This window comes from Canis lupus, chromosome X (assembly GCF_048164855.1).
Source record: "Canis lupus baileyi chromosome X, mCanLup2.hap1, whole genome shotgun sequence".
Classification (NCBI taxonomy): Eukaryota; Metazoa; Chordata; class Mammalia; order Carnivora; family Canidae; genus Canis; species Canis lupus.
This window is the reverse complement of record NC_132876.1, coordinates 105364172-105378292: the sequence shown is the minus strand read 5'-3', so window position 1 is coordinate 105378292 and position 14121 is coordinate 105364172. Positions and strand designations below refer to the sequence as shown.

The 14121-nt window shown below is 39.3% G+C and overlaps 1 protein-coding gene across 17 annotated transcripts in view; it reads left to right on the top strand.

Moving 5' to 3' along the window:
* ZFX (zinc finger protein X-linked) overlaps positions 1 to 14121 on the top strand; it is a 96245-nt gene that overhangs the window by 55051 nt on the left and 27073 nt on the right. For 13 of the 17 annotated variants that reach the window (XM_072816801.1, XM_072816803.1, XM_072816793.1 and 10 more), the window contains 2 exons: positions 6556 to 6644; positions 9547 to 10116. In XM_072816801.1, coding sequence (XP_072672902.1) covers positions 6584 to 6644; positions 9547 to 10116 — 631 coding nt within the window. In that variant the 5' untranslated portion in view covers positions 6556 to 6583. Of the gene's footprint in view, positions 1 to 1745; positions 1767 to 3699; positions 3853 to 6555; positions 6645 to 7899; positions 7955 to 9546; positions 11273 to 14121 lie in introns of those variants that run through there. The other 4 variants (XM_072816800.1, XM_072816804.1, XM_072816808.1 and 1 more) reach the window with 4 other exon arrangements.

Genomic DNA, 14121 nt, shown 5'->3' with positions numbered 1-14121 from the left:
AGCCCAGCTATCAGAATGTAACTCTGGTCTAGACCTTCATCTATAGATATGAATTGACAATCTAGAAGAATCATGCTTTTGAGGAAAATCAACAGCCAGAAAGAGGCACCAAATCCAACTGATTGAGACAACAGAGGAGGCAGTTTAATTTAGAATACAGAGTTAACTTCATATCTTTAGAGATAGTTGGGAAGATCCTGTATCCACCCAAAAAAGGAGAAAAGATGGCTGTGAAAAAGAAATTAAGTTTATTTTGATATTAAAATATGACCTTTTAGATAAAAATTCAGGAGCTGGAGTGAAGATCAAATTAGCTAGTTTAGAAAAAAAATGTTTAGGGGTTTTGAGAATGGAGTAGAAAGAAAATATGAAAGAAAAATTAAAGCAACATGAAGGCTAGATTTAGAAGTCTTTATATCATTTAATAGAAATTCTAATATGAATGAACAGAGAATATGGAAGTATAGAAACAACAGAAGAAAATTTCTTGAGGTCAAGAAGGGCTTGGGTCTTTTATTCATTTATTTATTTGTAGCTTTATGCCCAACATAGGGCTCGAACTCATGACCCTGAGATCAAGAGTTGCATGCTCTTAGGACTGAGCCAGTTCAGTGCCCTCTAGAGGGGCTCAAGTTTTTTAATTGGAAAGGCCCCATTGGGTTCTGGATGTAAGACAACCATAGCTTTTTAGAAATAACAGTGAAAATAAAAAGGACTTGATAAATTCAAGAGTGGGTAGCTTTAGAGACTAATTTAAGGGCTGAATTTGTAAGAGAAGTGAAGCATAATTCCATACTTGAAAATCAGGTATCTGAAGAAGTAATGGCCAACATTGAACATGGGGAAAAATTGGAAAGAAATATAGCTTAGGAGGGAAGATGTTAATTACACTTTAAATGTAAATTTTCACCTGTTCCACTTTTGCTCTAGAAAAATTCTGGGGCACCTGGGTGGCTCAGTTGGTTAAACATCTACCTTCAGCTCAGCTCATGATCCAGGCTCCTGGGATCCAGTCCTGCTTCGGGCTCCCTGCTCATTGGGGCATCTACTTCTCGCTCTCTCACTGCCCCTCTGCCCTGCTTGTGTGTGTGCGCTCTTTTTCAAATAAATTAAGTCTTAAAAAGAAGGAAAGATTCATTGGGGCATTTGGCTGGCTCAGTAGAGCATGCAACTCTTGATCTCAGGGTTGTGAGTTCAAGCCCCACGTTGGGGGTACAATTTACCTAAGAAAAAGGAAAAAGAAGAATTCTGTTAGAGACACATCTGCCTTTTCTGAAGCTTGAGCAATTCGATTTACTGTGAATAGTACAATTTAGTTCTGTGAGTTTGACTTAGGGAGAAGAACTAGACTTGAGTCATAAAATCAAAAGGCAGTGAGTTTTTGGGAGACCAAAATCAGAAAGTAATTCTTGAAGTAATTCTTGCATACGTAATAGCTGCAAAAAGCAAAGTGAATGTGTAAGCACCCTGTTAACTTGCTCAAAAGAAAGATCATCAAAATGTCTAGGTATCAAGAGATCCAAAACGGAAATATATTCGTTAGCCCTAATTTTAGATAGATAAATGCCCTTACTATACCTATTAATTTTGTGTGGTATTTTTATTGCTGCATTTCAAAGAATGGAAGAAAATTTTTGTGAATTTTTTGAGTTTCTCTCAAACCATTATTTCCCTTAAAACTGTATGTTCTTCTTGTGAATTCTTCCACACCGTGTTTAAGATCATGACTTCTGCAACTGGGAAGGAACTGTTTTACTGACCTTGAGGTGAGAGTCGGGTCCCAGAAGTATTTTTTTTTTTTTAAAGATTTTATTTATTTATTCATGATAGTCACACAGAGAGAGACAGAGAGGCAGAGACACAGGCAGAGGGAGAAGCAGGCTCCATGCACCGGGAGCCCGACGTGGGATTCGATCCCGGGTCTCCAGGATCGCGCCCCGGGCCAAAGGCAGGCGCCAAACCGCTGTGCCACCCAGGGATCCCCCAGAAGTATTTTTGAGGACATTTGGTAATCGGACAAAACGTTAGGATGTGTTCATCCACACTATTAGAGTCTCGGTTCTCTGAACTATTCTGCTTATTTGTCTCCACATTCAGCTGATCTCTGTGCTTGGTTCTTGCAGCAAAGACAGGGGCAATTGCAGTTAGTTATTAGTGTGCATTCCCCACTCTTACTTAATGGCAATCCAGAGAACTCTTCTAAGTAGCTTTTGTTTTAAGAACATTGGTTTCATTCTGCTTGTCAGAATTACTTCTAACCCCACAAGGGTTACAAAGTTGAAGGATGGTCACCTCTGCTTGCAAGTACAACGTATGTTTTTTCCTGATTTAAGTTTTTATGGGGACAGGATAGAATGAAAAATAATCAGTCAAAACTGTTTAATAACTACTGCTCACCCAAGTCAAAATAACATGAGTGGATACTCTCCATTTGGGCCAGAATATCTGTTAGAAAATAAATGGATAGGATGTAAAATAGTGGGAATAACAGCAAATAAGTCTGTTGTGGTAGCTGGGGTTAATATTTTAGAGCACCTTGCATATTGGGGAACTACAAGCTTTCTGAGCAAGGGAGTTGGGCCATGATCAAAGTGGTGCTTCAAGGAATCAGTGTGTGGCAGATTGCAGGAATGCCTCCTCAGTGCTTGGCCCCAGCCCTCACTAGTAACAGGCTTCCTTGTCATTTGTTGCGGGAATGGCAGCAAGGAGCAGAAGAGCCAGTGGAGAGGCTGTTTTCATCCCCTGGGCGGCGGAGGGGGGAGATCAGGAAAGAGGAAGCTGAGAGTGAGTGGTGACAGTGGAAATATGAAGAGAGGGACAGATTCCTGAGAGGTTGTGGAGAAGAAATGAAGAAGGTCTGACAACCTGAGTGAATTTAAGCAGGGAAGAAGGAAAAGGCCATAGTGGTCATGTCAGGAGAAAGCAGAGTTCTATTCTGATGAAAATATTCCACAGGCAGTCTGATGGAAGCGTTAGGTGCTACCCCTGAGTATGTGGATTTGGGGACTCATCTTTGTGTAAATGGTAGTTGAAACTGTGGAATAAAAAGCAGAAGAGGGATCCCTGGGTGGCGCAGCGGTTTGGCGCCTGCCTTTGGCCCAGGGCGCGATCCTGGAGACCCGGGATCGAGTCCCGCGTCGGGCTCCCGGTGCGTGGAGCCTGCTTCTCCCTCTGCCTGTGTCTCTGCCCCTCTCTCTCTCTCTCTCTGTGAGACTATCATGGATAAATTAAAAAAAAAAAAATTAAAAAAAAAAAAAAAGCAGAAGAGAAGAGGGCTGAGTGTACTTCCCTGGGCTGCAGTAAGGAGTGGGAAGACAGAGTAACCCACAGTTGGGAAGGTGAGAAATGAGGGAAGGAGAGAGTTTTAGGATCCGGGGGATTGATTGTCAAACTCTAGTAGAAAAGCCAAGGAGGAAGAATACCTAGCAAAGGAGTTTAGTGTGCAGGTTGAGAATTCTTAGAGCTGATGGGATTGGGGTTATGTAGGGAAATTGGAGAGAGAGAGCCTTAATACATTAACGAATCCTATTTATTGCCCTCCTAATTGGCTTAATTTCAAATAGTGCTGTGGCATTATGCTTAGAAGATTCATTTACTATTATCATTTTGTAATTACACTTTTAAAGAGGTGAGACAAGAAAGAATCATGGCCAAAGGTGATTTTATTTTACTTATTTTTTAAAAGATTTATTTATCTATCAATCAATCAATCATTGAGAGAGAGCACAAGCAGAGGGAACTGCAGGCAGAGGGAGAGGATCAAGGAGCCCCAGTCTCAGGACCCTGGGATCATGACCTGAGCCGAAGACAGACACTTAACTGACTGAACCACCCAGGTGCCCCTGGCCAGAGGTGATTTTAATGGGGAGAGAACAGTTGACAACTTAGAGCATGTATGCTTTCCATTTTCCATAGCTGAAAATCTTTTTGTTGTTTCTTTTAATTTGAAGCAGTTTGAATAAATAACATGAAACATGTCCTTCCTTGAAAATGAAAAGAATATGTCTCAGAGATGACATGTTGAAAATCTATTTATTACATTAATGTTCAAGTTTTTCATGGGTATCTAAGAAGTATTTGTATGTAAGTTTAGTATCTAAAAATAAGACCTATATACATAAGTATTGCAAACAAGTAAAATCAGAAAAAGGATAAAAGTGCTGTAGAAATTCAGAGGAAGGAGAAACTATTTGCAGCTTTTTCTTTTTTTGTAGGGAAGGGGACTTGAGGAAAAGGTCCAAGCAGAGATGATAAGGGAAAGGTGTTCCAGGTAGAAGAAATCCTGAGCTCAGTGTAGAGCTGGGGTCTTATCAGGGAACATGGGATGTTTTTGTTTGGCTGAAGTGTGTACATGTGGTGGTTGGGGAAGATTCTTGAAGGGAAGTTAGGGGAGATAATGATGGAAAGATAGTTTGGGGCCGGAATTTAGAAGATGGCAGGAGTGTGAACTTTATTTGGAAGCAGCAGGGAGCCATTAGATATTTTTTAACAGAAGAATGACATCATCTAGCTGATGCTTTAGAAAAATGACTCTTGGGGCACCTGGCTGGCTCAGTCAGTGGAGCTTGGGACTGAGTTTGAGCTCCATGTTGGTAGAGATTACTAAAATAATACACTAAAAAAAAAAAAAAGAAGTGACACTTTCTATTATTTGAAATTTTAGTAAGCATTCAGCACTTACATCATCAGTGAAAAATGATAAAAGTTAAAGAGAGATGCATCTAATTGTACCATTTAGGCTGGATTAGAAAGAGAGAGAAATAAGGAAACCAACGAGGGAAATGGCTTATGCAGTATTTAGAACAAAAGTAAACCACAATCCCTGATTAGTATTAGTGTATTATTTAATTGGTTAAGTTTTTTGTTGGTTTGTTTTTTAAAGATTTATTTATTTTAGAGCTCATGCGTGCGAGCAAGGGGAGGAACAAAGGGGGAGAGAGAGAAAGAGAGAATCCTCAAGCAGACTGTCTGCTGAGTGCAGAGGAGTTCAATGTGGGGCTCGATGCCAGGACCCCAAGATCATGACCTGAGCAGAAACCAAGAGTCAGCCGCCTAACCCACTGAGCAACCTAGCCTCCAAGGTTTTTTTTTTGTTTTCGTAAGTTTGGGCTTAAGTAGAAAAGGGAGCTTTAAGGTCATTGGGATGTCTTGAAAAAAATCCAGGGCAACAAGGTTCTGGAGCTGGACTTCAGAAAGGTCTGGAGCCAGGAGCTAAAAAGCTATTAGTAAACCTTACCCTCCCTGTTCCCTCTACTTTGTTTCTCTGGACATTCACTGGATTCTTTTTATTTTTTTATTTTTTTATTTATTTATTTATTTATTTTTTTTTAATTTTTATTTATTTATGATAGTCACAGGGAGAGAGAGAGAGAGAGGCAGAGACATAGGCAGAGGGAGAAGCAGGCTCCATGCACCAGGAGCCCAACATGGGATTCGATCCCGGGTCTCCAGGATCGCGCCCTAGGCCAAAGGCAGGCGCTAAACCGCTGCGCCACCCAGGGATCCCATTTCTTTTTATTTTTTATTTGTAAACTTTATCTCCCGAGTCTAACCTGAAGTTGGAAAATGGCCATCCTCATCTTCTGTGTTAAAACCAAGGGCAGTAGTGGTGGGGAGAAGAGTGATCCTTGCTCCTGGTTTCTGATTCTCAGGGATAGGACTTTGATTTTGTTATGCTCACAGATGAACTTATTTTTACTTTATACCTACTGCCAGTCAGCTGTGGCCAGGAGAGCATACATACACGGTGGGAACTGACTTCTCTAGATTAGAGGGTCAGTTAAGGGAAGTCAATATAAGTTAGGCAGAATTCCCAAAGGGTGTTTACTACAGTTATGCATTTTGAATTTTTACAGTTCAATGTATTGGATGAAAGATAGCAGACTATCTAAATTTAGAGAAGTGATAGGAAAATCATGCAGAGATTTCCCCCTAGTAAGCTATAGAGTGTGTTTAAATTGAACTTTAATAAAACTGGCTACCCTTCTGGGAATATGTGTTATATAGACTGAAAGGAGACAAGAGTGCTAGGGTGCTGGAAACGTTCTAGATCCTGATCTGGGTAGTGTAGTGATTATATGGGTTTATACCTGTGTCAAAATTCAAGGTGTGGGGCACCTAAGTGACACAGTTGATGGGAGTGTCCGACTCCTGATTTCAGCTCAGGTCATGATCTCAGGTTGTAAGATTGAACTTGGGCTCCATGCTCAGTGGGGAGTCTGCTTGAGATTCTCTCTCTGCCCACCCTTGATCTGCATTCTCTCTCTCTGAAGTAAATAAATCTTTAAAAAATTCATCAATATGTGTATACCCAGTGTGTGAAAGCAGTATCTTAATTAAAAAGCTAGGCACAGCTGACTTATTTATCTGCCTTGCCTTGTCATACAGTTGCCCATATATCACTGGACATCAGTTAAGTTCTCTTTCATTTTAGATAAATTTTTGATAGGTGTTCATCTGTCACATAATTTTGAGTGTTTCAGAAATGTAAATATGATGAGATTTTTAGTACATGATATGAAAGTAATGTTTGGTTTATGTGTTTTTCTGATTTAGGAGCTGTGACTGATGAGAATTAAAGGCCATGGATGAAGATGGACTTGAATTACAACCACAAGAGCCAAACTCATTTTTTGATGCAACAGGTATAACTTGGGTCGTTCTGCTTCCCAAAACTACCAAACTTGGAAGTTGGCTATCAAGTGGACGAATTGCTAGACACTCATGTTGATACTCACACTTAGGTATCTTTTATCCTGTCAAGCCTACATTTGTTAAAGGGGGCATATTATTATTCCCATCCTCAAAAATGTGTTACCCTCACAGCCAACATTCACATTTTTCTCCTTAACAGCAGGAGTATCAAAACACCAGTGTTCTCCAGTTCTTCTCATCTTACCCACTTATAGCACTAAGTCCTGTTACTTCTCCCTTTGAAAATGTTCTTGCTTATAACTCTTCATTCTACTGCCTCTCTCATAGACAGGCTCTGTCATCTCATTCTTAGTCTGTGGTTACTTTTAAATTCTTTTCCTTACCCTTAGTCTCTTTTGTCCAGCCCGCCAGTTAGAATACTGATTGTAAACTTTCATGTGGATCGTGTCATGTCTCTGGTTTCCATTACCCAACAGGTAAAGTATAAACTCAGGCCCTCCACATTCTGACCCCATCCTACTCTTAAAACCCTGTCTCTCACAAGGTGACAAAAGGAGCCCTCTGCTTCAGGAAGATGGAGTCTGACCTCACTCTCCAAACTACCAAGACTATTAAATTCATGAAGTTCTAAAAATAGAAAAAAATGTATTTGTAATTTCAGATTATCTATGATTCCAGTTGTCTAACATTATAAAGTGATTATGCTAGGCTTAATAATGTAAAATTTTTTTTTGTCACATTAGCTAGCTACCCTTACAAATAAAACTTTGACTATTTTCCATTGGATTTGAAATGATCTTGCAGTATATTAAAGAAATAATAATTAGCTTTATCAGGAAATAAAATATTGATGATTTAAAATTTTAACTTTTTCTTCAATCTCTAAATCCAGCGGGGTATATGTATTTTTCTTAACAACTTGGAATAGTCTTTTAGTTTACATTTGGTAACTTCAGTTTGATAATAATAAATACAAAGAAAGGTATAATTCTCTCTTCATTACAACATGGAGTATAATTAACGTGCTTGAAAGACTAAGCTCTTTGGAGAAGAACGCACACTATTTACTAGCTTAATCTTGCCACAAGTGAGCCTGGGTTATGGACTAAGTGGTGGATTGAAGGTTTACTGGATTTTAGCCCTGATTGTTAACACTTATGGTGTTTGTTTATCTTTGAGCAAGTCACTTAATCTGTCAGGGCCTCCATTTTCTTGTCCTAATAATAATGAAACCTCTCATTACAGTTTTTCAGAACACTTCCCATACATTCCCATTTGATCATCACAACAGTCCTGTGAGGTACGCATGGCAGATACTACTGTCCTCATTTTACTGATGAGGAAACTGAAACTCAGAGGTTAAATGACTTGCCCAAGGTCACAAAACGAATAAGTGTCTGAATGGTACTCTCTTAGATTTTGTAACTAGTCTTCTTGCCACCAAATGCTTTCATCTTTATGTCTACAAAATGGAGATTATAATGATCTGTTGCTGATGTTAATATTGAGAATATGGAAAACAAAGGAGTATAAAGCATTTTGTGGAAGTTCCCTAGAAATTAAAGCGAACATATTCTTTATTATTTCTAGATGTAATTAAAATGGTTATTAACTGGCTATAAGAATTCCTGTACTTTAAATGAAATTTTGGCCCTTGCTGGTCATTTGTGTTTGTTAAACAAAGCCATATGTCTCTGAGGACCTGGCCAGTGACACAGTCATTGAGTTAGGCAGCTGCTTGGACTCAGCCTGATTTGAGTTATGTCCAGAAGCACTATTCAACAGAATAGCGTTTTCGGTTAAGACTTCTATAAAACTTTCTTTTTTCTAGATCAAGATCCAAGATACTGGATTTGTTTTCTTTTATCTTCTATTTTTGGCAAGGGTATTTGATTTTGATTCCTATTTGTGACATTCATTCAGATTAATATTTACAGAGCACCATAATCTGTGCAAATTGTGTGATCTTGGTGAAGTCATTTAATCTCAATGGGGCTTCAATTGATTCAACCCTCTACCTTTATTCCTTAACTGCAGAGTGCACTAAAGTAAGGTTTCTTATATTCTGAAGAGCAGCCTGGGGATTTGGGATATGGGGGGACAGGAGGAGGCTGGATGGAGATGGAATACCCTGGTGAAGTCAGGGCAGGCCCCATTCCAGCTAACCTTGGCCTCTACCGCCCCGGAGCAGCTGCAGTTTAGGCATCTCATCTATCCACAGAGACTCCTTAGCCGGTTGTCTTTTCTCTGTAACTGTGGCCCTCTTTTCATTTATGCCCCGATCGTTTTATATCCTACATTCAGAGGATAATTTCTAAATTTCCATAGTCATAAATGGAGGATATTGGTGTGATACTGTTCTAGAACAAAGGGGAAAAAAGGGGTATAAATGGAAGGGAAGTAAAAGAGATACATGTGAGAGCTGGAAAGAAGAAAAAGTATGAGTTGAGAAAGAGATGGAGCAAGAAGGAAACAAATGAAAACACATATAATGAAGAAAAATGGCATATTTGTCACCTGAACTTGAGTTACTTATTTTTATGATCATCCCTATGCATATAGGTTTAACTTTAGTGAGCCTGAAATTTTACTTTCATGATGTGTGTGTGTGTGTGTGAGAGAGAGAGAGAGAGACTGGCTCAGTTGCTTTGTTTTTCTGTATTTCCATACCTATCACTTGATTTGGAATGAGAATAAAAGTTCTTGTAGTAAAAATTTTTGTTTCTGATATGATTCAAAAATAGATTCCCTCTTCTTTAATCTGTCTTAATGTTTAAGAAAACTGAGGAGCCAGTCTGTTTTACTGGTAGGAATTAAATAACATTTATATTATTTGAGGTAGTCATGCACATCTAACTGAAATTTGTGATTTTAATTTTTTTTTCTTTTAAGGAGCTGATGCTACACACATGGACGGTGATCAAATTGTTGTGGAAGTACAAGAAACTGTTTTTGTTTCAGATGTTGTGGATTCAGACATAACTGTGCATAACTTTGTTCCTGATGACCCAGACTCAGTTGTAATCCAGGATGTAATTGAGGATGTTGTTATAGAAGATGTTCAGTGCCCCGATATCATGGAAGAAGCAGATGTATCTGAAACGGTCATCATTCCTGAGCAAGTGCTAGACTCAGATGTAACTGAAGAAGTTTCTTTAGCACATTGCACAGTCCCAGATGATGTTTTAGCTTCCGACATTACTTCAGCCTCAATGTCTATGCCAGAACACGTCTTGACGAGTGAATCTATACATGTGTCTGATGTTGGACATGTCGAACACGTGGTTCATGACAGTGTAGTAGAAGCAGAAATCGTCACCGATCCTCTCACAACAGATGTCGTTTCAGAAGAAGTATTGGTAGCAGATTGTGCCTCTGAAGCAGTCATAGATGCCAATGGAATCCCTGTGGACCAGCAAGATGATGACAAAAGCAACTGTGAGGACTACCTTATGATTTCCTGTAAGTCTTGGGGTACAGTGATTGTCAAAGGTATTTTTGAAGGCTGTATTTCCTAACTTACATCAGGGGTGAAATTTTCTTGACTTCTATAAAATTAAACTAAATTTCATAGACCTACCTGCATTGTTGTTTCAGTTTGGAGCCTGTAAGATTACTCAAAATTAAGAGAAGTGAAATGGTGCAGAGTAAAGAGTCGTTTCTCTATAAGGACACACTAGAAAGATGAGATTTCTTCAGTCTAGAAAGACAAAGATGTAAAGGAGTAGAACTGAACTTTCTGAAATCATGAAGGATGTGATTAGGCTGTTATGAGCCTCTATTAGAATTAGGAATCCTCTTAAAAAGGAGTTCAACCTAGAAAAAAATGTATAACCAAACTACTTATGTTCTCGTAAATGGATGTACAGTGCTAACTTATTTACTACCTGTGTACTCTACTTACATGTAAAATGCCATTTATATATCAGATAGCATGGAAAAGAGCTCTGGCATAGTGTTGAAACATTGAATGATTCCAAAACATGATTTCAAGTATGATGGACTCATAGTAGGGTATGGAAGAAAAGTAAGATGTTTTGGAACACACTTGTACATTTTTAACTTAACGTCTGGAAGGATAGCTGTGTCTTCTTACAACATATTTCTTGATGCCACTTTCAGAGATAAAATCCTCAATTGGATAGACCACAGTGCTGACCCAGTATGGGGATTCTTGTGCCTTTAAGAACTAAACTTCAAACAAAGACTCAGACTATTTGCTTACCTAAAACCACAAGACTATTTGGTTTGCTTGAATATCTATTATAATACAGGAATTTCACATAGCATATATTGGAGTCCACCAGCATTTTAGGAAATACCTTTTAAAAGTTCCAGATTTTGGAAATCCAAGAATTCTTTATGTGAAGAGGAAGAAAACGCCTTCATTCAACGCATGTGTTTGGGCTCCCTACTCTGTGTTAGACATTGTTCTAAGTAGTGCAGATATGGATAAGTGATAAAAAGATACAGAAAACCATTGTCTGTAGAGAGCTTACAGTTCACTGCAGGAGATAAAGATAGGTTGCACTGAAATACCGAGGTGTGACCAAGTTGCTGTGGAGACAAGATGGAGTTGCTGACCTTTGTACTGAAGAATGAGTACTAGTTTTACCAGGTGAAGAGGGGCATGAGTTGGGAGGGAGCATTCCAGGCAAATTGTATTAGTATGTTAAAAAAAAGTCCTGGCCTTTGCTGGGAATGATGGGAACTTTAGGATGTACTTGTATATCTTTGTGTACTTTCTGGTTAATTGATTAGAACAAATTTCTTGAAATAGAATTGCTGGATCAAAGGGTATACACATTTATAACTCTGGTGATATTGCCTCAATATTTTGCCTAATGATAACTCCCGCACCAAGTTTATGAGAAGATCCATTTCCGTCCACAACTGACCAACACAGGGTATTTTTTTTTTAATATTTTATTTATTTATTCATAAGAGACATAGAGAGGCAGAGACACAGGCAGAGGGAGAAGCAGTCTCCATGCAGGGAGCCCAATGCGGGACTCGATCTCTAAACCCTGGGATCAATCCCTGAGCCAAAGGCAGACGCTCAACTGCTGTGCCACCCAGGAGTCCCCCAACACAGGATATTAACTTTCCTTTTTGGTTTTTGCCAGTCTGACAGGGAAAAATAGGGTAGCCATTTGAAGTTTGAATTTATTTTAGCAAGATGATTTCGGTAGTAATACAGAATAAGAAGAGATGGAGAGACTAGTAGTAGAGAGTAGTTGAAATGGTTCATTTATGAGATAAAGAAGATCCTAAGTACTTTCATGGGAATGGGGGCAGAAACGGGAAACTAGATTCAAGAGAGTTTTTAGGAAGTAAAATGGATGAGATTTCATAACAGAATAGGAGTGGGGATCTGAGGGAGAAAGAATTCATGGAGGACCAACCCTAAGCTTTCTACCTGGAGGATTGGGTGCCTGGTCATGCTATTACCTACGAAGTGGAGGAGATTTGGTGGAAAGAATATGATTTAGAACCTGTTAGAAGTTTGAGTTGCTTGCTGGGGACAGTTGATGGATATTTTTTCTCTGCAGTTGATAATACGAATTCGGTGCTTTTGAAAGAGTTGTGGCTCGAGGAAGAAATTTGGGACAAGAGAATATAGATAGTATCCTATGTAGAAGTGGGTGGTGGTTCCTCAGAGAGTGCTTGTAGAATAAGAGTGTCAAGTATGCATCCTTTGGGTATTTAATAAGTATGTGGAGTAGAAGAGCCCATGAAAATCAGGGGGTTTGAGGAAGAGAAGGAGGAAAAAGATCTTTATTTTTTAAAAGATTTTATTTATTCATGAGAGAGACAGAGAGGCAGAGACATAGAGGGAAAAGCAGGCTCCCTGCAGGGAGCCAGATGTAGGACTCCATCCCAGGACCCCGGGATCCTGCCCTGAGCCAAAGGCAGATGCTCAACCACTGAGCCACCCAGGCGCCCCTGAGAAAGATCTTTAGAGAAGTGTTTTTTAACACTGCTAAAGATGAAAAGAATTCCTGGAAGTGTCATCACTGAGTAGAGAGAGTGGAACTGTTTAATTGAGCAATTAGGAGATCATTGGTATCTTAATTAAAATAGTTTGAATAAAGCATGGGCCAATGGAGAAGAAATAGAAGAGATGAACCATAATGGATTGAGAAGTTTGGTGGAAGTAAAGTAGGTGAAGCAGTTTTTATAAGTGGCCATTTTGGTCAGTGAAGGGACAAAAGAGGCAAGAGTACAGCTTTTGATGTTTGGTTGGATAGTGAAAGTGTGTTGAGCATATTTATAGTCTTATTGGTGCAGGCACAAACCGTTGGATGGAGACTAAAGACAAGGGAAAGGTTACCAGATGGAGCAGTTCCAGAGAAGGGGGCAGAGAATGAGGGCAGCAGAGGGGGACTGTCCAATGAGGCCTAGAGAGCAAGAGTGAGTACCCTGTCCAAGACAGGCAGTAAAAGGAGCTTTAGAATGATGGGAGCAGGGTGCCTGGTGTGTAGTCAGTTGATAGAGCATGCGACTCTTGATCATGGGGTTGTGAATTCGAGCCCCACATTGGGTATAGAGATTACTTAAAAATAAAATCTTAAATTTTTTTAAATGTTGAGAGTGATTTTCTTTGTGCAGCAAATTCACCTGCCAATATAGAAGGAACTGCAGAGGTTGGGTGGAAAGCTGAAGAATACAGGTGAAAAGGTGAAAAGCCTTATTCTTAAAGGGAGGAACCAGGGCAGGAAGCTTAAGAACTTACAGGATAGATTATTTAGCTGCATTGAGGGGCTGGTTGAGATTCGGAGTCTGAAGTTTATATGTAAGATGCACCATTCAGTATGAAAATACCATTTTAAAATAAGACTGCCAGATTTTCTCTTGCAAAACCAGGCAACCTAGAGGCAAGGCTGGAGAAAGCAAGAAGCTGTGTTCATCATGCTTTATGAGAGCAAGAGGATCTGGAGAAATATTTAGGAGAAAGCACTGTTGGTTCTCCTTGACTTCTCTTTTCACTTAAACTTGTTTGCTGAGGAGTAAAATGCATAGCTTTGGTTTGACCTTTAGCTGCATATTGTCTCTTGCCTTTATTACTCTCTTAGGAAGTCTAGCCCTCCAAGAATGTCATTAAAAAAACACTATAAGTAGATTTAGTAACGGTTGACATAATATACTAGTTTTTTTTAAAATTAAGATTTTATTTATTATTTGAGAGAGAGAACACAAGAGCAGGGTTAGGGGTAGAGGGAGAAGCAGACTCCCTGCTGAGCAGGAAGCTGGCCTCAGGGCCCAGGACCCTGGGATCAGGACCCGAGCCAAAGGCAGATGCTTAAGCTGACTGAGCCACCCAGGTGCGTCATTCCTTTCCTTATAAAATAGAATGTCACATCCAAGCTCAAAGAATACAAAGAACACAGACCTATTACTTAATCCCCCTATTTTACTATAATCAAATGGTTTGATTGCTTTAAAAAAAAATTTTAAAGCTTTATT